Source organism: Castor canadensis, chromosome 11, assembly GCF_047511655.1.
Source record: "Castor canadensis chromosome 11, mCasCan1.hap1v2, whole genome shotgun sequence".
NCBI lineage: Eukaryota > Metazoa > Chordata > Mammalia > Rodentia > Castoridae > Castor > Castor canadensis.
In genome coordinates this window covers 88,796,920-88,822,255 of record NC_133396.1, presented here as the reverse complement: position 1 = coordinate 88,822,255, position 25,336 = coordinate 88,796,920, and the positions used below count along the sequence as shown (strand labels likewise).

At 36.3% G+C, this 25,336-nt stretch overlaps 1 protein-coding gene across 4 annotated transcripts in view; it reads right to left on the bottom strand.

Annotated features, from left to right (window-relative positions):
* Nucleotides 1-25,336, bottom strand: part of Rc3h1 (ring finger and CCCH-type domains 1) — a 106,649-nt gene that overhangs the window by 22,210 nt on the left and 59,103 nt on the right. For all 4 annotated transcript variants that reach the window (XM_074047425.1, XM_074047428.1, XM_074047427.1 and 1 more), the window contains exons 3-11: nt 19,491-19,611; nt 17,700-17,939; nt 17,102-17,277; nt 10,466-10,666; nt 8,116-8,248; nt 6,330-6,448; nt 3,865-3,977; nt 2,392-2,673; nt 1,631-1,845 (exon numbers count right to left, since the gene is read on the bottom strand). In XM_074047425.1, the coding sequence (XP_073903526.1) occupies nt 1,631-1,845; nt 2,392-2,673; nt 3,865-3,977; nt 6,330-6,448; nt 8,116-8,248; nt 10,466-10,666; nt 17,102-17,277; nt 17,700-17,939; nt 19,491-19,611 (1,600 nt within the window). The remainder of the gene's footprint in view (nt 1-1,630; nt 1,846-2,391; nt 2,674-3,864; nt 3,978-6,329; nt 6,449-8,115; nt 8,249-10,465; nt 10,667-17,101; nt 17,278-17,699; nt 17,940-19,490; nt 19,612-25,336) is intronic.

The following is a 25,336-nucleotide window of genomic DNA, read 5'->3' as shown; positions in this document are numbered from 1 at the left end:
GAGACAAGAGTTGTGATAGTGGCTTCTCAATTTCTAGACTTTTACCTAGAAGCAGTAGTTAGGACAGAAGTTTTCTACTTTTGTCTCTTCACTGTTAACAGGCTCTTTTCCTCAACTAGTTATGCAGTATTGTTCTTAGACTCATTCCTGAAAATTTAGTTTAAGCCTGTGCCTCTAGTACTTCCACTTACATTGGGTATGTACCCAATTCCTGAACTAAACCTTGTTTTACCTAATATAGCTAGAATGATTTCTGTTATATGGAATTGAACCCTTACTAATATGGTGTATTACATGTTAGCCACCTCAACAATAGCTGTAGTTTTCCTGTAATGGATGGTCAAAATAAAGGGAAAAACCAAGTTTTACTATGTTTTATATACATTAGTAACGCCATGTAAAAATGTAGAGAAGATGACATATCTGATTCAAAGTTAACAGAGAAAAGAAAGGGAAGATGCCTTTAATGTGTTACCACATGAAAAACAATAGCATTATACTGCCTCTGACAGAGGTAAAATCAGTGTTTACTTTACAAATGAAACATACATGTGGAAGCTTAACCATCTCCCCTCTCTTCACTCCATACCTTGATAATTAAATCTGGATAATTTTTACAAATTTGTGTATTTTCCAAATCCCTTCTCCTTTCCCACAATATTAATTCAAACCTAAATACCGACCTCTGGGCTAATGTTTTTCTACCTCTTCCTTGACTCTAGACTCTTATCTTTCCAATCCATTCATGAATCTTTCTTTCTATTCACAATTCCTCTAGTTGGAACATTTTTTCTATGAAATTGTTTTGTTGTTGGTACAGGGTCTCATGATGTAGCCCAGGCTGGCCTTGAACCTGTAATCCTTCTGCCTTGGTCTCCCAAGTGCTGGGATTACAGATGTGCCCCACTACATCTGACTCCATTAAATCTTTTTTGATGCCTCAAGTTCTCAATAGTCTTGAGTCTTACTATCAATTTCTTAAGGTAATATCAGCCACCACAACTGACCACTCAATCTTTAACATACACATGCATACACTACCCATATAGTTTGTTTTCTTCTTCTTTGTTTTGTGCATTGTTTTCTTTAGACAGGATTTTGCTATGCAGGCCAGGCTGGCCTCAAACTCAAAATTCTCCTGTCTATGTTTCATAAGTGCTAAGGATTACAGGCATTACAACCATGCCCTGCTAACAGTTTTGTATTCTTTGTCTACTGTAAATTCTCTAAAGGCATGTATACCTTTTTTTATATATATTAAAGGCTCCACAAAAATATTGATAATTAAAAAGAAGAAAAATGTACTCTGCATTTAATTTATATCCACTGCATTTTTTTTTTAATCATTCTTAAAGAAAATTCTGGTCAGAATATATTCTGCTTTATACTCAGCAAATTTCCATGTTCTATCTGGGTGACTTGTATTTATGTAAATATATGATTACATTTATTACACAACTGTACTTACTAGGCAAAACAGCTTATTTAGTTGACCATAATCTCATTTTTCCCCAAGTATTTAAAATTCAATTGTTTATTTAAAGGAAGCTACTATGTAAGTGATTACTCTTACCTGGATAGTTCTCATACTTCCTAAGAAAAGTGAGTGACATAAATGAAAGATCATTACCCTGCTGATAAGGTGCTGGTTCAAATGGTGGGGCAGCTCCACGAGGATCCTGATAATAAACATCTGCTTGCTGTGCTGGATATAACTGAGAACCTCGCGGTACCATCTGAAGAGGTTTGGTGATAGGCATGGGAGGCAGATCTGCTGGACCCCTTGGAGGTACAGGATGTGGATTCACAGGTAAGGCAGAAATATTCTTAGGGACAGATTCCAGCCTAAAGAAGTAAGATTATGCAAGGTAAAATACTTTTAATGCACATAAACTATTTCATATAAAAGATTAGCACTATTTGGGAAACCTGTTTATTCTAATGCCAATCCTCTCTACAAAATTTCAAATTTTAGCTGGGCTCTGGTGGCTCATACCTATAATCCTAGCTACTCGGGAGGCTGAGATCAGAAGGATCGGGGTTTGAGGCCATCCCAAGAAAATAATTCTCGAGACCCTATCTTGAAACTGTCCAATGCAAAAAAGGGCTACCAGAGTGGCTCCAGTGTTAGAGCACCTGCCTGGCAAGCATGAGGCCCTGACTTCAAACCCCAGTACAACCAAAAAAAAAGCAAATTTCGACCTTTTCACCCATGCAAAACACAAGTACAGGGAATAAAAGTAAGAAGCAACAAAATAAAGGCCTCTTTATTTTGAACAAAAAAAAAAAAAAATCAACTTTTGTTCCCTTAAAAGTAAGTATTAATTATTTCTTCTCCCTTCTACTTTATGTTTATAAGGAAGAAACTAATTCTTAGGAAAAATGACGTACAAGTCAGGAGGGGATCCAGGAGCACTACTGCTCAGATGATCTATCTTTCCTGGCTTCAGACTAGAATCATAGCTGGGGTCCGTCCCACGTGGAATCAGCTGTGTTACTGTATTCCCTGCTGATACAATTCCATTTGGTAGAGCAGGGGGTTTCCTGCTAGGCAGATCAACCGCACTTTCATCTGGAAGGAGAGCTGCTGAAGGCAGGCCCACCTCATTCAGTTGATTCAAAGAGGCACTCAGGGGTCTTCTGGGAAGCAAACGTTTGTTCATTTTACGAAATCTATTTAAAAAGCAAAAAAGCACATAACAAAAATCAAATACAAAAGCAAAACCAAGAACTAAAATGAACTAGAAAATATTATTTCCTAGAAATTCTCTCTGCTCTATCAACTTGCAAACTACGTGTATGTTTTCTATAAATTCTCAAGCAGCAGGAAATAATGATTCTGTGCAAAATTCCTTGCAATAAGCATTTGCTAATATATAAATTATAACATTATAAATCATGTTATTAATATTTTACTATAACATATACTGAAATTCCTATTTCTAAAACAGTCAAAAGGTTTAGAAGGAAGGTTAGAAAAACTGTCAAAAGACAGTTTGAAATATTTAACCTTTACTTTTCTTCAAATGTATTCCTGGGATACAGTGAACTTATGTTAAATATTAAGAATAATCTGGGTATGGTATGTATGCCAGCACTCAGACAGCTGGTACAAGAGGAATGCAAGTTCAAGTCCAGTCCCAGCTACACAGCATCTCAAAAAATCAAAAAGAATAAACCAAGTTCAATATCCAGCACCAAAAAGGAAAAAAAAAAAAAATGAAGCCAATGTGCATTGTGAAAAGTTTACCATTTACTATACTAAAGGAAAAAAACCACTTAAGAATTACTTCGGGAGGGGGTGGGGGCAGGGGGGAGAAATGACCCAAGCCTTGTATGCACATATGAATAATAAAAGAAAAATGAAAAAAAAAAAAAGAATTACTTCAGAGATGCTAGCATGTCACTATATAAAATTGAAATTATTCTAAAAGTTAGTTAATGGAAACAATACAGAATGACCTAAATTAAACAAATGCTGTGGTAAAAGAACGTACACAGATTTTAAATCTGAAAAAAGAAGAAAAATTAAGCCACTGGACTTGCTACTCAACAATGAAAACAAGCCTATTTACAACTACTAGGGCATTTATATATAGCAATTACTAAAAATCAGTGAAAATTACTAGAATTCTATTTTTTTTTTAATGAAAATAACTCATTTTGAGAGTTTGTTAACAATAGTTTCCTATTCAATGGAACAATGTAATGAAACAATGAAGAAAATTTTCAAAATTTTATTAACTCTAAAAATTTCCTATTCATTAAAGAGAATACAGTACTTTTTTTGCATTTATCAAAGTCAACAAATTAGTCTATTTATTGCTTATCTCAAAGGTTGAGTCTCATGATTTCCATACTTACTTTTCCAGTTCCTCTTGTGAGTGTGCAAATGTACAGCTGGCCCCACGAGGGCATCCTCCCCTCTGCTTCATATCTCGACACATGTATGTTTTATATTTGCTATGCTGTGGAGGCTAATACCAAAATCAAAACATTAGGCATAAAACAAAACCCATCTAAACAAAAAAACAAATTTTATGCCAGTTTAGTATCTTGATAATCTAGATAAAGAACTTAGACTAAATCCCATGTTTATTTAAACTATCCAGAGCAAAAGTTCTGAAAGGTCATTCTGTTTGATGTCTCAGAAAATTCAAAAATAAATTTAAAAGTAGTCCTGAAAAAAGACACTATGATTTTTTGACACATTAATATTTATTCTCAAACATGTCTTAAACCATATAAATTACTGAGTAAATCTCAAGGAGGCTCTTAGACCTCCTTTACAAGTTTTATAACAGAACAAAACACTGGAATTTAAGACTTGCAAATGTATAAACTCTTCTAGTATCTGAGTTGTGCAGTGTTCAGTGTTAGTTACACATATAATTATTTCCTATAAAACACTACAAAAGCCTACAAAAGGTCCTATAAGTAAAGAATACCCTATAATCAATTCTTGACATGAAAAGGGCCTAAAAATTTGTGAAGGTACAAATTAAATTTATTATCCACAACTCAAGTATAAGGTAGGAGGACAGATGGAAGTTAGTGAGATGCCAAACACAACACCAAACTGAACAAATTTAGTATATTTTATGACTTTATAGCAAACCCTTGAAGGTTTGTCTCATTATTTTTGTGATACTCTTTACGATGTTGACTAGAACACAAAGTTAAAAATTTTAGGTTTTTCCTTCCTTTATTTTTGCGGTTATTGGGGGTTTGAACCCAGTGAGTGCCTTGTGATGGCTAAGCAGGCACTCTACCACTTGAGTCTCTCCACTAGTCCTCCCCTTTATTTCTTAATCATAAAATAAAGTCCTGTTCTATGTTTAGACTAATTAGGAAAAATCATATCCAGATTAATCTACTTTTTAGTAGGATTTTTAAAAATATTTCCTGCCTTACCAGGTGATCGATTATTAATATTTACCTAAGCTAGGTAAATTAGTAACAGAGTTCTAAGTTCACAGGCTTACACTGCAAAGTGAAAGCTCGAATGAATCTAAAATCTAAATCCTGAAGATAAAATTTAAAGTTCTAGCCCAAACATATAATTTTTATTTTTAACTGGGGTTGTGAACTCAGGGCCTCACCCTTGCTAGGCAGGCATTCTACCACTTGAGTCACTCTGCCAGCTTCCAGCCCACGGTCACAGATTTCATTTTTCTTTTTATTTACTTATTTTTTAGGGTGCAGTACTGTGCTTTGAACTCAGGGCCTCATACTAGGCTCTATCACTTGAGCCACTCTGCCAGCCCCAAATATTTCATTTTTAAAAACTGAGAAAGAGGGCCAGGTGTGGTGGTACATGTCTATAATCCCAGCTTTGTGGGAGGTGTAGGTAAAAGGATCTCAGTCTAAAGCCAGCTTGGGCAGAAGATGGTAGATTCTATCAGAAAAATAAAGGTAAAAGGATTGCAGAGATGGCTCAATTTGTAGAACTCCTGCCTAGCAAGCAGGAGGCCCTGAGTTTAACTCTAGTACACCCTTACCTCCCCACCCCGCCCCCCAAAAAAAGAGAAGATTTGATACACATTATGAACGAAAAACCTTAAAATACTAATACAGAAGGACTGGGAGCATGACTAAAGTGATAAGAGTCCTTACATAGCAAGCATAAGGCTCTGAGTTCAATCTTTAGTCACACATACACACACACACACACACACGAAAAAAAAACTGGGCTGGGGTATGGCTCAAGTTCAGGCCTTTAGGTTACCCCCCACCCAAAAAAGAAAAAAAATCTATACAAATTTAAGCAATGTTGGAAATACAGCCTCAGTATTAAGAAATAACATCTATTGTCAAATTGAAATATAATAAAGTAAGAGAATAATCTTTTAAAAATGGAATAAACTTTATCACAGAATCCAATTTCTCCATCAAATGCTGCTACATCCAGTGTGGAAAGAGACTGCAGTACAACAACTTAAGCTCAATAATGATTATTTATTTATTTATTGCTGTACTGGGGTTTGAAATCAGGACCTATACCTTGAGTCACTCCTCCAGCCCTTTTTTGTGATAGGTTTTTTCAAAACAGGGTCTAGAGAACTATTTGCCTGGGCTGGCTTCAAACCTTGATCCTCCTAGTCTCTACTCCTGAGCAACTAGGATGACAGCCGTGAGCCACCAGCACCCAGCATGATTATTTTAATGTCAGAGAAAATTACTAGGCAAAACCAGTACATTGGCTGCTATCCATGATAATTTAGTTTCAATAGTCAGAGTCTCAAAATACCTTGTCAATTTCTTTGGCTTTTCACCTGTAGGTATACCCATAGTGGCTTACCTATAAATTTCAAACTGTTCCCCCTTACCTGCTGTTGATCTGCTCCTTTTTTGCTGTGGTTCTGGATATAATCCACCAGCCCATGTACCACTGTACGCACAGCAACCAGTCCATTTTCCAGCTGTTCCCAAGTAGGAGGAGGAGCATCTGTATAATAATTTTTTGAAGTATTTTAATGTTATTATCTTGCCCAATATTAAACTAGTAAAGGACTTAGTGCCAGCACTTCAGTATAATCAAGTTAAGTATTATACTGCTTTTCAAACAATAACATATTCAACTAACCATCATTTTAAAGGAACAGACATATTCTTTAAAAGCTGGGGTTGCAAACTAAACCACAGAGAAAAGGAAAGTAATAAAGTAATTAAGTCAGTCAGACAATAATGGTAACTGTCATTAGACCATGAGTACTGAAGAGAGAACAGAGTGACATGGACTATGTTGAACTGAAGAGCTTCTCTTACCAAAGGGTGTGGTTATCACTCAGCTTTAGTTGGATGTCATTATGTGAAGATGAAAGGCTGGCCCACTAGATACAACACTGTTTCTTGGGGACACATGAAATCTGAGATTCTTAAGTAAAATTAATCACTTGTTTCATTTGTTGTTGTTTTTATGATGCTCAGGATTAAACCCATTTGCACATACTAAGCAAGAAGTTTACCAAAGAGCTATACTTCCTACCAAAATTTAAGTTTTCAAGTGTTGGCACCTAACAAATTTAAACAGTGTTACACAGCCCAACACTGTGTGGACCACACAAAACTTAACTGTGGCCTATCTACAGTCAGCAAAATTGTACATTTATTTTGATGTTTCATATAAACTAGATACCAGTAAACAGAAAATTTAATAAAGTTTAATAGAGTAGCTATATAAAGCCACTCTGCTGTAAATCTACTTCATTTAGTGTTTGCCAACATTGTGATGTAATTTTAGTATGGAAAAATTAACCACAATGCTAAATATGAAATAATCACCAGGAAAGACTTCTAGATGACGACATGTGAACTGGGCTTTGGACACATGAGATTATATTGGGAATGGGTATCAATATAAAAGAAAAGAAGTGTAAGGAATAAAGTCTGAAATGCTCCAAAGACTATGGAGATGTGAAGTAACAAAAGGGCACTGAGGGGTATCTAATAAAATAAGGGAATTAGGAGAATGTGGTAGCTGCAAGCAAAGAAAAATCATTTTAAAGAAGACAGAGTAAAACGGCAATGCTGCCAAATGCTACTGACAGGTCAAATACAAGGAGCCCTGAGAACCTATGGAATTGGCTATAAGGAAGGCACTTGTAACCTCAACAAAATAAATCTGGATAGACTGGTAGAGGATAAATGACTGACTGGAGTGAGTTCAAGACAGTGTCATTAGAACTGGGGATGTACCTCAGTGCTTACGTGCAAGAGGATACTTATTGAAATAAGATATGAAGAATGCAAAAATGGAATCAAGGAAATGGAAGTAAGGAAATACAGAAAAAAATGAGAAAAACTTGTGTTCTGACAGAGAGGTGAGAAAGGTAAAATAAAGCACAATTTTGTGATAGGAGAAAGGGAAAATATAAAGGAGCTCAGAGATATCTATTTTCCTAGTGAGGTCAACAGCAAAATATATAAAAGTATTAAATAAATATTAATAAATGTTAATGAGCTAAAGAGGGATAAGATTTGTAGGAAAATACTATATAAAAGATCTGGAAAAACTACTCTGGGAAATTCTACAGCAATATAGCAAAACTAATTAATCACTGAGCAACACTTAGGGGACACATAAGACAGTCCATTAATTTCCCTTGGGTTTACCTGGACTAGGGTCAATGTTTGCTAATAGCTCCAAATGGGGTCTTAGTCGGTTCAAGTTTGCTGGATCTCCAGTCCGCTGCAGAGCAATTGTTAGTTCCTGAACACTCTGTGCAAAAGAAGCTGGGGTCTGTAACTTAAAAAAAAAAAAAAAAAAGGTAAAAATTGTTATAAATAATAACTTCATGATCATTTCTGTAATTTTATTAAATTTAGTTTGTATCCACTCACACATCCTACCTATGCTCTGTCCAGACTGAATTACCTTCCAAATAACCGAACTTTGAAAATACAATCTGGAGATACTTCTATACTACATCAAGAATGACTGCACTAAGCTCAGTCAAGTTAAAAGAGATCAAAGAATAGAACAATGAATAGAAACCTCACACATTCAATCTGAAGTGCATCTTCACATTAAGTGATCTAAATAATTTTGAAAGTCTACTTCAGCTCAAAAATTTCTGTGTATAGCTAGCAAATATTTTCTCCCACTCTGTGGGTGGTCTCTTTAGTTTAGAGACCATTTCTTTTGTTGTGCAGAAGCTTTTTAATTTTATGAAGTCCCATTTGTCCATCCTTTCTCTTAGTTGCTGGGGTGCTGGGGCTCTATTGAGGAAGTCCTTCCCTATACCTGTTAGTTTCAGAGTGTTTCCTGCTCCTTCCTTCAGAGTTTCGGGTCTGAAACTCTTGAGTTGATACTAGTACTGGGTGACAGACATGGATCTAGTTTTAGTTTCTTGCAGATGGATAACCACTTTTCCCAGCAGCATTTGTTGGAGAGGCTGTCTTTTTCTCCATCGTATATTTTTGACCCCTTTGTCAAAAATAAGGTGGGTATAGTTGTGTGGATTCATATCCGGGTCCTCTATTCTGTTCCACTAGAGAACATCATTCTGAGCGAGGTTAGCCACACTCAGAAGACCAAAAATCGTATGTTCTCCCTCATATGCAGTCTTTAGATCTAGGGGAAATACAGCAACGTTGTAGGACTTGGGTTACAGGACAAGGGGAGAACACATACGGGAGGTATGCGGTTAGATAGAAAACCCAAAACATGAAAGCATTTGATGTTCCCACACCAGAGGAATTAATACAGAAACCTTAAAGCGACAGAGGTCAACACGAAAAGGGGATCAGGAACCAGTGTAAAGATCAGTTAGAGATGAATCAACCTGGGTTGTAACACATTTGTACATGAAAGCAATGCTAGGAATCTCTCTGTATAGCTGTCCTTATCTCAACTAACAAAAATGATACGTCTTTCTCTATTATTGCTTATTTCTACTCTTCAACGGAACTGAAGAAAAGCACAGAACAGGTTCTGCCTGGAAGCGAGGAGAGAGCGGGAGAGGGTGGAGGTGGGGGGTGGGGGCAGAAATGACCCAAACAATGTATGCACATATGTACATATGAATAAATGAATAATAAAAAAAAATACCACCAAAAAAAAATTTGTTTGGAATTCTTGGAAGGAACAGGTTATGTATTATTGCTCCAAGGCTTAATGAGACACATACTCATATTTATTCCTCAGCTGGCCATATATGCCACCTTTAACTGGAAAAGAAGCTGATTTTGTGACAATAAAAACCTTAAGTGTTTGTGTGTGTGTGTGTGTGTGTGTGTGTGTGTGTGTGCGTGCGTGTGTGTGGTACTTGGATTTGAATTCAGGGCTTCACTTTAATTTATTAGGATTAGTGCTTTTCTTGTCACTTCTAATTAATTCTCAAATTGAATTGTCCAATGGTAGCCTCAGCAAAGTATGGTTGTTTAAATTTAAATTAATTAAATAAAATAAAAATTTTAGTTCAACAGTTACACCTTACATCTAAAATGTTTAATGGTGGCTAGGGATGTAGCTCAGTGGTAGAGCATTTGCTCATCATGTGTGACACTCTAGGTTCAATCCCCAGAATCACCAAGAAAAAAAAAAACAAACTCAAAACAAAACAAAACAAAATTCAACATATGGATCTTACAGATGATTAAAAGGCTGCTATGGGAAAACAATACAGGCATACAGAAATACAATTTAAATAAGAGAATCATCAAAACTCAAACAGAACAAGAAAGGGAGAGAGGCAGTGATAAAAATAGACAGGAGACCCTCAAAAGAATGTGGGAGAGCACTAGATAAAGCATTATAACTCTAATCAAGTATTTATACATAAACAAACTAGCACTCTGATATTACTAGCTATGACGTGACACTCAGCCACAGCAAATTCAACTTTCAAAAGCCTGACAGAATTCACTTTAAAATTACTTGTTAAACAAAAGAACTACTACATCACAAATTATCAAAACCCCAAGATTAGTCTAAGAAGTTAAAGGACAAAAAAGGCTCTACCTTGTCAATAATGGACTGCATATGAGATTTGTGAGACTGGTCTCCATAAAGCAAAGAGGACCATTGGTCTGGTGCAATTCTTAAGCCCGCTTCCATAGCAATCTGTACTATCTGGGAATCATGTTCTCGTCGCAGAGCTTCATAGGTTCTAAATTCCTCTTTCAGCTGCATCAAGGAAGAGTCTTCATCACGTTTGGTGACCTAATAAGATAAAAAAAATCTCATAATGAGGTTTAAAAAAATAGTAAGTTTATACTTTGTGTAAGTACATATAAACAACATAATTTTAAATGCAACATTTTTTAAAGCAACAATAGCAAGATAAAAATGGGATTATACCATTCTGTCTGTGTAATATCTCCCATTATCTGATAATGGGATCTTTTTTTGAACTCAGGGTCTTGTGCATTCTTCTAGGCAAGTGTTCTACTTGAACCAAGTCTCCAGTCTCTGGATAGGGTTTTTTTTTTTTTGGTTTTTTGTTTTTTTTGGTGGTACTTGGTTCTCCTCTGGAGGACTCAGGTCCTCATGCTTGCTAGGCAGGTACTCTATACCACTTGGCCATTCGACCAGCCCTGTTTTGTGCTGCCATTTTCAAGATAGGGTCTTATGAACTATTTACTGGGGCTGGTTTCAAACTGTGATCCTCCTGATCTCTGTTTTCCAACAGCTAGGATTATAGGTATGAGTCACTGGCACCTGGCTCCCTTGGTAGGTCTTATAGAAAAAAATAAACATGTGTGGGAATGAAATTCAAAGACTCAGTTGAACTTAATACTTGTACACAGTTTAAAGTTTATGTGTGCTATGCATGTTTAAAAAGAAGTAAATAGTTATATGGGTACAATTATTTGAAAACACAGTGCATGTTTCTTCTCCATAAACGTAGATCATGACTCTACGGCTTGGCTGGCATTGAGCTACCTGGTATTGATCACTGAAGAACTTCAGATGCTGGTGTGATTCTAAAGATGACTAATTTGTACCAGATTTAATTTCTCCATGGAGTTTTCTAAAACAGGCCACTACCAGAAAGTGTAAAGTTTGAGATGTGGGACATTCAAGGGTGAATGTTAAGACTAGCAGGGGAAATAACATTTGAATCTCCCCCCAAAAACAACCTGTTTGCACATAATGCTGCAGCTCTTTTGGTTCCATGCATCTTGCAAAGAGGGGAAGAGGAGATAATCCATTCCAACAAGTTCTGAAGGCATGCACAATGTAGCCCACCTGTCAGCTTTAGTAAGCTTTTAGGTGTTTTTTTTCCTAATTAAAACTTCACAAATATTACTTGCATCTCATGCATACAATTATAACAGTGAATTATGGGTAGCAACATGTACAGTCAGGAATAAGTTATATAACATCTGGCTGTCAATCACACTAGCCTCACCTAAAGACATGTTCAAGTTTTACCCTCCAGCTTGATCAAAGCCACATAAAAGGCAGATAGACCCCAGACAATCAGGGCACTTGAGCTGCTGTTCCTCCCTTATGGGCACTACTTTCATTTTCAATAAACCTGGCTGCTTTGATATGCATTCCTTATCTCTGGGATCAGTTCTTTGATTGTGACCCCAGACAAGAACCTGACATGATCCCTGGCCCACTGGTAACAGGACTAGAAAAGTAACGATAATAATACCTTTTAATAATGTATTCCATTCTTTTTACAAAGAAAGAAGGTCCAACTTACATTTTGTTAGGTAAGTCCATTGAAAGACCAAACAGATAAAAATCAAGAATTAAATTACACTTTGCTATTATGCAAAGACAGGTAAAGATTAAATGTATGCGTATACCTATGAAAGCATCCTCTCAATATAAGCTAAATCTCATTACAAAGAATACAAGAAAGAGTATGTTTTCTACATATATATTGGTTTCCCACATTTGGCACTCAACATTAAAAGCAAGAGAATGTGGGGTGAGATCTTCCGGGCACTGAATGAAAATAACTTCAACCCCAGGATACTCTACCCAGCAAAACTATCATTCAAAATAGATGGAGCAATAAAAGTCTTCCATGATAAGCAGAAACTAAAACAATATGTGACCACAAAGCCACCACTACAAAAGATTCTTCAAGGGATTCTGCACACAGAAAGTAAGACCCAACATAACCATGAAAGGACAGGTAGCACCAAACCACAGGAAAAGCAAGACAGCAGAGAGCAACTTCAACTTAGGTACACACAATCAAACCTTCAAACAACTAAGACAACTAAATGACAGGAATCACCATACACCTATCAGTACTAACACTTAATGTTAACGGGCTTAATTCACCCATCAAAAGGCACCATTTGACGAAATGGATTAAAAAGGAAGATCCAAATATTTGTTGCTTACAGGAGACCCATCTCACCAAAAGAAATAAGCATAGGCTTAGGATGAAAGGCTGGAAGATTTACCAAGCAAATAGCCCACCAAAACAGGCAGGAGTAGCAATACTTACCTCTGACAAAGTAGACTTCAAACCTACATTGATCAAATGAAATAAAGAAGGACATTCCATACTAATAAAAGGGGAAATAGACCGAAAGGAAATAATAATTATCAACCTATATACATCCAATTTCATCAAACATATCCTGAAAGACCTAAAAGCATATATTAACTCCAACACAGTGGTTGTGGGAGACTTTAACACTCCATTATCATCAATAGATAGGTCATCCGAACAAAAAAATCAATAAATAAATCCAAGATCTAAAATATACAATAGATTAAATGGACCTACTTGATGTCTACAGAACATTTCATCCAACTTCCACACAATATACATTCTTCTCAGCAGCCCATGGAACCTTCTCTAAAATAGATCATATCCTAGGGCACAAAGCAAGCCTCAGCAAATATAAGAAAACAGAAATTATACCATGCATTCTATCTGATCACAATGCAATAAAACTAGAACTCAACAACAAAAACAAAGACAAAAAATGTGCAAACAGCTGAAAACTGAATAACTCATTACTTAATGAACAATGGGTCATTGATGAAATAAAAGAGGAAATTAAAAAGTTCCTGAAAGTCAATGAAAATGAAACACAACCTACCAGAAACTATGGGACATGGCAAACGCAGTCCTGAGAGGAAAGTTTATAGCCATGAGTGCATATATTAAAAAGACTGAAAGATCCCAAATCAATGACCTAATGATACATCTCAAACTCCTAGAAAAACAAGAACAAGCAAATCCCAAAACAAATACGAGAGAAACAAAAAAAAGAGCTGAAATCAATGAAATAGAAACCAAAAAAACCATACAAGAATTAATGAAACAAAAAGTTGGTTCTTTGAAAAAATAAACAAGATCAACAGACCCCTGGCAAACCTGACTCAAATGAGGAGAGAAAAAACCCAAATTAGTAGAATCAGGAATGCAAAAGGGGAGATAACAACAAACACCATGGAAGTCCAGGAAATCATCAGAGACTACTTTGAGAACCTATATTCAAATAAATTTGAAAATCTTAAAGAAATAGACAGATTTCTAGATACATATGATCATCCAAAACTGAATCAAGAGGAAATTAATCACTTGAATAGATCTATAACACAAAATGAAATTGAAGCAGCAATCAAGAGTCTTCCCAAAAAGAAAAGTATAGGACCTGATGAATTCTCTGCTGAATTCTATCAGACCTTTAAAGAAGAACTGATACCAACCCTCCTTAAACTGTTCCACAAAATAGAAAGGAAAGGGAAACTGCCTAACACATTTTATGAAGCCAGTATTACACTGATCCCAAAACCAGGCAAAGACACCTCCAAAAAGGAGAACTATAGGCCAATCTCCTTAATGAACATTGACGCAAAAATCCTCAACAAAATAATGGCAAACCGAATTCAACAACACATCAAAAAGATTATTCACCACAACCAGGTAGGCTTCATCCCAGGGATGCAGGGGTGGTTCAACATATGAAAATCAATAAACATAATAAACCACATTAACAGAAGCAAAGACAAAAACCACTTGATCATCTCAATAGATGCAGAAAAAGCCTTCGATAAGATCCAACACCATTTCATGATAAAAGCTCTAAGAAAACTAAGAATGGAAAGAAAGTACCTCAACATTATAAAAGCTGTATATGACAAACCTACAGCTAGCATTATACTTAATGGAGAAAAACTGAAACCATTCCCTCTAAAATCAGGAACCGGACAAGGATGCCCACTATCTCTACTCCTATTCAACATAGTACTGGAATTCCTAGACAGAGCAATTAGGCAAGAAGAAGGAATAATAGGAATGAATACAAATAGGTAAAGAAACTGTCAAAATATCCCTAGTTGCAAATGACATGATCCTATACCTTAAAGGCCCAAAAAACTCTACTCAGAAGCTCCTAGACAGCATGAAGAGCTCCAGCAAGGTAGCAGGATATAAAATCAACATAGAAAAATCATTAGCATTTCTATACACTAATAATAAACAAACTGAAAAAGAATATATGAAAACAATTCCATTTACAATAGCCTAAAAAAAAAAATCAACTACCTAGGTGTAAACCTAACAAAAGATGTGAATGACCTCTACAAGGAAAACTATAAACTTCCGAACAAAGAGATTGCGGAAGACTATAGAAAGTGGAGAGATCTCCCATGCTCATGGATTGGTAGAATCAACATAGTAAAAATGTCTATACTCCCAAAAGTAATCTACATGTTTAATGCAATTCCCATCAAAATTCCAATGACATACATTAAAGAGATTGAAAAATCTACCGTGAAATTTATATGGAAACACAAGAGGCCACGAATAGCCAAGGAACCCTCTTACACTGTTGGTGGTAATGTAAGCTAGTACAACCACTCTGGAAAAAAATTTGGAGGCTACTTAAAAAGCTAAACATTGATCTACCATTTGATCCAGCAATACCACTCTTGAGGATATACCCAAAAGACTGTGACACAGGTTACTCCAGAGGCACCTGCACACCCATGTTTATTGTGGCACTATTCACGATAGCCAAGTTATGGAAACAGCCAAGATGCCCCACCACTGATGAATGGATCAAGAAAATGTGGTATCTATACACAATGGAATTCTATGCAGCCATGAAGAAGAACGAAGTGTTATCATTTGCTGGTAAATGGATGGAACTGGAGAACATCATTCTGAGGGAGGTTAGCCTGGCCCATAAGACCAAAAATCGTATGTCTCCCTCACATGTGGACATTAGATCAAGGGCAAACACAACAAGGGGATTGGACTTTGAGCACATGATAAAAGTGAGAGCACACAGGGAGGGGTGAGGATAGGTAAGACACCTAAAAAATTAGCTAGCATTTGTTGCCCTCAACGCAGAGAAACGAAAGCAGATACCTTAAAAGCAACTGAGGCCAATAGGAGAAAGGGACCAGGAACTAGAGAAAAGGTTAGATCAAAAAGAATTAACCTAGAAGGTAACACACATACACAGGAAATCAATGCGAGTCAACTCCCTGTATAGCTATCCTTATCTCAACTAGCAAAAACCCTTGTTCCTTCCTATTACTGCTTATACTCTCTCTTCAACAAAATTAGAGATAAGGGCAAAATAGTTTCTGCTGGGTATCCAGGGGGTGGGGGGGGAGAGGGAGGGGGTGGAGTGGTTCGTAAGGGAGGGGGTGGGGGCAGGGGGGAGAAATGACCCAAGCATTGTATGCACATATGAATAATAAAAAAATAAAAAAAACAAAAAAACAAAAAAAAAAATGCATTTTCTTATAGTTAGCAGACTATGAAGTACTGGTATGGGTTATGTCAGAACTCCTGACTTGAAGAAGTCAGGAAAACAAAACAGGAAAAACAATAAATGATACAGAGCTGTTCAATCTGGGATACAAGAGAATACATTCAGTATTACCACATATGCTAAAACTGAAATGGCAACTGAAGCTCTAGTACTATGTACATAAAACAACTCTCCAAATAAAACTTATTCCTGCTTCAATGACTCTCTCTTCAGACCAATTCTGCTTACAGGCTTAGTGGAAACACACAAAGCTTACTAGTTTCTTCAAATAAATTTAGGTTAGGGATGTAGTTCTGTGCTAGAGTGTTTGCCTAACGTGTGAGGCCCTGGGTTCAATCCTCATCACTGCAAATAAACAACTCCCCCAAACCCAGCAATATATAGGATTTATTTAGAAAAGTATACAATCTACATTCTTCTTCTTCTTTTTTCTTTTTTTTTTTTCTCCAGTACTGGGGTTTAAACCCCATGCTTGCTAGGCAAGTGCTCTACCATTTAAGCCACAACCCCAGCCCTTTTTGGCTTCATTTTTTCAGGTAAGGTCCCACATTTTTGCCCCAAGCTTTCCTCAGATTATGATTCTCCTACCTACAGCCTCCCATATACTGGAATCACAGGCAAGTGCCACTACATCCAGCTTATTGATAGAGATGGAGGGGGGAGGAAGGGCCTGACTAACTTTTTGCCCAGGCTCGCCTCAAACAGTGATCCTCCTGATTTCTGACTTCCTTCAAAGTAGCTGGGAATACAGGCAGGAATCATCATACCTGGTCCACAATCAACATTCTTCAAAAAAGAAAAATTGCTGAGACTTTCCGAAAAGGAATTTTTTTATGTTTAGGAAAAGGATGTTTCCTTTCAAGATGAATGGTTAAGTTCATACCTTGAAGCAGGAGGCTCTATAAAGGAGCTGAACAACATGCCCAATGCTAGTTTTAGAGGCTTGAGGAAACCGGGGCTCCAATCTTTGCACCACAAAGAGAACCAACACTTTTCGTGACAAAGCAGAACCGTCTTCCAAGGCCAGCAGAACCAGTTTTAGTGCTTCCTCCTGCATTGCTAGGAAAGGTTGATTAAAAACAAAATTTGTTATGTGCAGATATAAATCCATTTATTAAAAGAGCAACATACAATAATTTCTGCAGACATCACTCAATTAACAGACAACACAATAAAAGACATTTACAACTATACTTATAAATCATGTGGGCATCTTGTCTTATATTCTATATATTTTATTAAGAAAGTAGAATTGACAAATACGTTTCTCTCAAAATGGATACATTTTTGGCATAAAGCAAAAATTTTTAAGATCTCTGAAAAACTAACAAATCTAAAATTACTCAAGCCAAGACTGTCAAGTGAAATGGTACTTGATATCACAGTATCACAAAGATCTAGCCTTTTGTACATCACTTAGACTTCTTATAGTAGACTTTAAAAATTACTAGTAGAATAAATAGGAAATCTTAATTATATACCTGGTCCAAGGAACTGACAGCCCCTAGCCCTCACTGCTGCCCAAAGATTAGAAGAAAGTTGTTGAGGATTCTGGTGCTGGAGAATGAGTTCTGTAACTGTTCGTTCCCCTAAAGATCGAGCAGCCCTCATGGCACGAATCCTGCCTTCTTCTTCCACTAGTTGGCAGTGGACCAGAGTCACAAGCTTCCTCTGCATTGGGCGACTCAGAACACTCTGAGTAGTGCTATTCAGACCAACTCCTTTGGAAGAGAATTAAAGAAGTTATTTCTGGATTCACAGCGTAATTTTACAATCTAGGAGTATTTCCTTTGATGTGCTGGTTGACTTCTGAATATGTGAATAGTTCTGGTTCCTATTACAATATTTAAAATAAACAATAAAACTACAAAAGTGAAGTCTAGTTAGCATTTTTACAGTATACAAATAAATGTATCTCATGTAAATTTACCATTCATCATGACATTCAAAATATTTTTTCCCTCTTTATTTGCTGCACTGGGGAATAAACCCATGCTTCCCACTAGCAAAACAGGTGCTCTACCACTTGAGCCACACCTCCAGTTCATTTTGCTCTGGTTATTTTTGAGATGATCTTGAGAACAACTTGTTTGAGCTGGCCTCAAATTTCTACCCTACTGATTTCAACCTCCCAAGTAGCTAGGATTTTAGGAATGAGCCATTGGGGTCCAGCAAACCAATAGTCTCAAGTATGCGAGGCAAGCGCTCTACCACTTGAGCACCAAGTGTCCAGCTTTTTTTTTTTTTTTTTTTTTTTTTTTTTTTTTTTTTTTTTTTTTTTTGTGGTACTAGGGCTTGAATTCAGGGCCTACACATTGAGCCACTCCACCAGCCCTTCTTTGTGTCAGGTTTTTTCAAGGTAGGATTCTCACAAACTATTTTCCCAAGCTGGCTTTGAATCACAATCCTTCTGATCTCTGCCTCCTGAGTAGCTAGGATTATAGGTGTGAGCCACCAGCACCTGGCTGGCTCTTTTCTTTTTATATAAGGTCTTGCTAACCTTGCCCAGGTGGCCTCATACTCTCAGTCCTCCTGCCTGCATGAGTAGCTAAGATTACAAGGCATGTGCCACCACACCTAGATCCATTATTCATTTTAATCATGGAGGAAAAAGAAAACAAGGGTATAAGTTTTAGCAATTAGTTTTTAAGATCCAAATCTTGAGGTTGTAACAGTTCTGGTATATTATTTCATAGTGGTTATTTTTACTTATATAATTAAACAGCAAGCCCTGTCTGTGAGATGACAACTTAGATTTTTATTATATCTCCCATACACATCTAAAACTAGATTATTCAAAGTTGATGGAAAGCCTTTCATCACTAGTGTACTTATGCTTACTTCTGCAGTCATTCATGTTTCCAACATCACATAAACTCTAAATTCAGTACTTTATTTAATCTTGTTTGTAATATTACTTAGCATGAAGGTTTGGTTTACAATAAATAAATGAATCTCATCAGCATTCACTAAGGCTGGAGCTATAGCTCAGTGATAAAGTGCTTGTCTAGCATGAACAAGGTCTTGGGTTCAGTTCCTAGCACTGCCAATAAAATAAGTATTCTAGCACTCACTGATAGTTTGCAATTTTTATGGTAACAAAAGTATCTTTTTTTATATAGGGAGGTTGCGTTGTGATAGTTCCATACATGTGTACAGTATACTTGGAACAAGTTCATCCCCTCCTTTATGTTCCCTTCCCATCCTCTCTCTCCAGAGGAAGTATCTTTAAGAGATGTTTGTTTGGCATGGACAAGTATAATCAGATTTACCTCTAGCACTGCTGAGGGGTTTCAGGTACAATGCTAATTCTTCTACACATTTCTTGGCCTCCTCATAATGCTTTGTATCTTCAACCCCACTACACAAAGTAATGGGCTGCTGCTCAGGAACCTAGAGGCCAAAAGAAAAGTTCTCCATGTTCATTAATGAATTAAGCAAATGTTTTATTGAGTCAAGTTTATGCATTGACAACTCTTAATGCTCACATCAAAATTCCTACTAAATTTACTGAACCATTTCAAAAGATCTTTCCTAAATACATACATCTATTGCCTTCTTCCCTTCCCTTCTCTTTCTGTGGCAGTAGTGGGGTTTGAACTGAGGGTCTCAGGCTTGCCAGGCATGCTCTACCCTTGAGCTATGCCTCTAGCCCTTTTTTATTTTAGATCTAGGGTTTCACTTTTTTTTCCTTTTTTTTGGGTGGTACTAGGGTTTGAACTCAGGGGCTTACACTGCTAGGCAGGCACTCTGCCACCTGGGTCTTCTGTTTTTGCCTGAGATCCTCCTACCTATAAGGCCTCCTATATAGCTTGGATGCACCATCATGCCTGGCTTATTTGTTGAGATGGGATCCCACTAACACTTTTGCTAGATTTGGCTTCAAACTACGATCCTTCTGACCTCCATCTCCAAAGTAGCTGGGATTACAGACTGAACCACTGTGCCCAGTCTACTTTGTTTTATTTCTATAAGTCTTAGTGAGAGAGAGTTCACATACCATATAGTTGACTGGTTTACAGTTCTTAGTGCATTCACAGTTCAATAACCACCACTACAATCAACTTTAGATCATTTTCATTACCCAAAAAGAAACCTTATACTTTTTTAACAGTTACCACCATTTCCTCCCACTCTCCACTAGCCCTAGGAAACATGAATCTATTTTCCACGGTTCTACTGATTTGCCTATCATGGACTTTTCATATAAACAAAACAACAGAATCACACATGTGGTGTTTTATGATTGCATTCTTTCACCCCTCATTGCAGGTTTTTCAAAATATTTTTAATAAATTCATTTTTTTTGGTGCTTTGATGGGGTATATGATAAGCCAAAATTAATATATTCATTGTATTAGCTGAAATGCAGTGTTTTCAAGGGTCATCCAGGTTGTGGCATGTATCAGTACTTCATTTACTTTTATTGTTGAACAATATTCTATTATAGGAATACATCACATTTTATTTATGTAGCCATCAATTGATTTAGACTTTCCATTTTTTTACTATAAATGATTCTGCTATGAGCATTTTTGCACAGACATGTTTTTATTTTTCTTGGGTATACACACCCAGGAGTGGTAACTCTTATGTTCAATCTTTTGAAAATCTGCTAGACTATTTTCCAAAAGTGGAATATCACTTATTATTTTTATTATATTCATGGTAGTGGGAAGAAAGTAATATCTCATTGGAATAGTTTTTGTTTTAGTCAGTACTAGGAATTGAACTAAGGGCCTCACATTAGCTAGGCTACTATTTGAGACATGTCCTCACCCCTCATTGCAAGTTTTTCAAAATATTTTTAATAAATTCATTTTTTTTTTTGGTGCTTTAATGGAATCCAGGGCCTGGCATATGCTCCTGAACTTTATTTTTGATTGACAAATATTGTGTGCATTTATGGGGTATATGGTAAGCCAAAATTAATATATTCATTATATTAGCTGAAATGCATGTTATTCAGATATCCTTAGTTTTTACCTAATATCCTTTCTTTGCTCCAAACTACCATATTATTAATAATATTATTATTATTATTATTATTGGCTGGTGGGGGTATTAGGGTCTCATGCTTGCTAGGAAGGTGCTCTTCCACTTGAGCCACTCCACCAGCCAATATTATATCTTGTCTCATGTCTCTCGAAGCTTCTCTTAGCTTCAACAGTTTTTTAGATTCGCCTTGTTTTTGGTGACTTTGACTATTCTGGGAGTACTGGTCAGGTATTATAGTAGAATACCCTGCATATGAAATCCACCTGATGTTTTTCTCATAGGAGACTGGGGTAATAGATTTTTGGAAATAAGACCACAGAGAAAAAGTGGCATTTTCACGTGTTAGGAGGTTGCCACATATTTTCAGAAATGTGATAAAATTTAAAGATGAATCAGGATTTTTTTTTTTTCCACAGTGATGGAGTTTGAATTCAGGGCCTACACCTTAAGCCACTTCACCATTCCCTTTTTGTGATGGGCTTTTTCAAGATATAGTTCCTCAAACTATTTGCCCAGGACTGGCTTTGAACTGAGATCCTCCTAATCTCTGCCTTCTGAGTAGCATGAGAAACTGGCGCCAGGCCTAATCTGTGGATTTGAGTTAAGAAAATAAGCATAAACAGATAAGATCTTCACCACAGTGTCATATAGGTAAAAATCACAATTTCAGAAATTTGATAACATAATTAGTCAACTGGAGTATCTGTTGAAAATAACTTCCAGTTTCACTACACATTTTAAAGTTATTTTTGGATAATTTTAGATTTATAAACAAGTTGCAGAGATTCTCTACACTTTTCTTCCTTCTTTTGTGGTTTAGCTTTCTCCTATCACTCTTTTCTATTTTTTATCCTGCTGGTATGGTTGCTCCTATATTACCTATTTGCTGACCATTTATCATGGGCTGAGTCCTGTGTAGCTGCTGATGGCAGAAATCTTATCTTTTACCATGTCTCCCCTTCCTTTTCTTTCCTGTGCCCCTGCCTCTCCTTAAGCATTATTCTACTTAACAGAGTAAGTAAAATAAATGGTTGCATAATCAAGCAAGGAAGGATTATAAACTTTTCCATTCCTACTTTAGACTTAACTGCAGTTATACCAAAGTAGTGGTATCATGAGCAATCTCTTTTTTAGTAATATTAATAACTTTTTCAAAAAAAAAAGCTATAAAAGAAGCTGGACAACAGTGACTCATGCTTGTAATCCTAGCTACTCAGAAGGCACAGATCAGGAGGATCACAGTTCGAAGCCAGCATGGGCAAATAGTTCAGAGATCTTATCTCCAAAAAAAACAAAACAAAAAAAAACCCATTAGCTCAAGCAGTAAGATTGTCTGCCTAGCAGGTGTAGAGCCCTGAATTCAAACCTCAGTGTGGCAAAAAAAAAAAAAAAAAAAAAAAAAAATCAATAGGTGATAATTTGCCTTTGATGAAAGGAAGGGCTCTTTATTTTTCCTCCTGCATCTTCTGTGCAAAGCACCTGAGTCAAGTTGAAAAGAGAGCTGGGTTCAAAGCCTACTATTGTCATCAAAGAGCTGGGACACTAATTCTGTGAACCTCTGTCCTTGCCTAAACACCTATGAAATACCAGAAGTTTGAATTAGCTCTATGTTCTTAGGTATGAGTTTGAGTAATCTAACATTTTAAATCTGTCTTCTCAGGTCTTCCTTTCATTCCAGATACATTCTCCTTATATATACCTCTTATTCTACTCCAGTCTACTGAACTTAAGTCTACTCCAGTAGTAAGACTATTTAAGTCTAAAGTAGTAGTTAAGTAAGTCTGCTCCAGGCTTATTTTGAATACTTCCTGTCCTAGTCCTAGAATCAGCCACTTCTCAAAAGTAAAAAAACAACAAAAACCCTGATTACTTTTATTGGCAACTTGTATTAGAAATCAAGACCTGAACACTAGGTATGTACATTGTTATCGGGATGTTGTGCTTTCTAGATTATCCTGGCTGACAGGAAAGGCAAGTATGTACATATCCAGGCATATATGTAGATCTAAACATTTCTGTGCGAAACCATCTGCGTCTATAATAAGATAATCTCAAGTTCACAATGATGTCTCCAACTCTACTCTATTACCACACAGATCATTCTAATCTCTTTTTGCTTATCTGTATATTTTAACAGTGAGAAAACTGGTTCCCACCATCTGCCATCCATTTATTTAGTTGTTCAGTTTCAGTTTATATGTACAGTAGTATCAGAATTAACTCATACTCCTGAGTGAAAACACTTGAACAAATAGAGTGTACTGAATATATATAATCTTCTTTAATCTTACAGAATCTATTTACTTTGACCTTGTATCTAAAGTTACTTAGGCTAGCACCTTTCTCCCTGCACTTTACAGTGAAGTTGTTTCACACATTTCATAGTTTTCCATACTCACTGTAAAGTTCTGTGGGTTTGACAAATGCAGAAGGTCAAATATCCACAATTACAGAATCATGAAGAATAGTTTCAGGTCTGAAACTCAAGTGGTAGAGTGGAACATGTGTAGCAAGCACAAAGCCCTGGGTTCAAACCCTAGTACCACCACCAAAAAAAAAAAAAAGTGAATGAATAGCTTTATTGCCCTAAGAAATACACTGTGCTTTACCAAATCAATTCTCACTCTGGCAACCAATTGGTATTTTTACTGTTGCTATAGTTTTGGCCTTTCAGACGGCATATAACTGGAATCATATGCAGCCTTTTCAGAGTGGCGTCTTTCACAAAGCAATACACATCTGGGATTTATATATGTCTTTTTGTGGCTTAATAGCTATTTCTTTTTTTTCCCCACCTGGGACTGAGACTTACACTTGCTAGGCAGGCACTATACCACTTGAGTCACAACTCCAGCAATTTCTTTTTATTATTTAATTGTACACAATATTCTAATTGTAAACCAGGCACTAGTGGCTCACTTCTGTAATCCTATCTACTCGGAATGATGGCAGTTTGAAGCCAATCTGGGCAAACAGTTTGCAAGAACCCATTTCCAAAATAACCTGAGCAAAATGGACAAGAGGTGTAGCTCAAGCAGCAGAACCCCTGCTTTGCATGCAAAAAGCTGAGTTCAAATGCTAGTGCCAACTACACGGATAAACACCATTGTATGTATGCATCATTCACTTATTGAAAGACATCTTGATTACTCCTAGTTTTTGACAATTCTGAAAAATGTTATAATATGAGGGCTTTTATGCAGACATAAGTTTCAAGTCAGTTGAGCAAATATCTATGGTTAAAAAAAAAAAAAAAAACCTGCCGAACTATTTTCCAAAGAGGTTGTACAATGTTTTTCATTTCTACCAGGAAAGAATGAAAGATTTTGTAGCTCCACATCTTTTTTCAGCATTTGTTGTCAGTATTGTAGATTTTAGCTGTTCTAACTGGTATGTAGTGGTATCTTGCTGTTGCTTAAATTTGCAAATCCTAATGACAACTGCTGAGCAGTTTCATTTGCTCATTGCCATGTGTGTATCTTCTTTGGTGAGGTACTTGATCAGATCTTTTTAATTGAATTATCTGTCTTTTTATTGTTGAGTTGCACGTTATATGTAGTCTAGATACAAGTCCCTTATCAGCTTTCTTCCATTCTGTGGGCTTCCTTTTTACTTCTTGACGGCATCTTTTGAAACAGTTTTTAAAGTCATTAGGACACATGCCTGTATTTTCTTCTTAGAGTTAAACAGTTTTATCTTTTACATTTAGCCTGTGGGCCATTATTTACTTTAAGTAAATATTTATTTATGCCTTCTTAAATTTCTTTCGGTGACAATTTACAGTCTTCAATGTATAGTTTTACATTTCTTTCATTAAATGTATTTCTAGCATTTTATTCATTCTGATGCTATTGTAGAGGGAACAAATAACATTCAGATTGTTTGTTGCTGGTGTATAGAAAAACAGATGAAATTTATATATTGATCTTATATTCTGCAACTTTTCATTAAGTAGTTTATTTCTAACTATTTCTTCCTTTGTAGAGCCCTTAAGATTTCCTATATCCAAGATCATGCCATCTGTGGATAGAGATTATTTTTCTTCCCTTTTTATCTAGATATTTCTTATTTCATTTTCTTAGTCTAACTACCCCAGTTAGAACCTCCTAACTAGAAATAG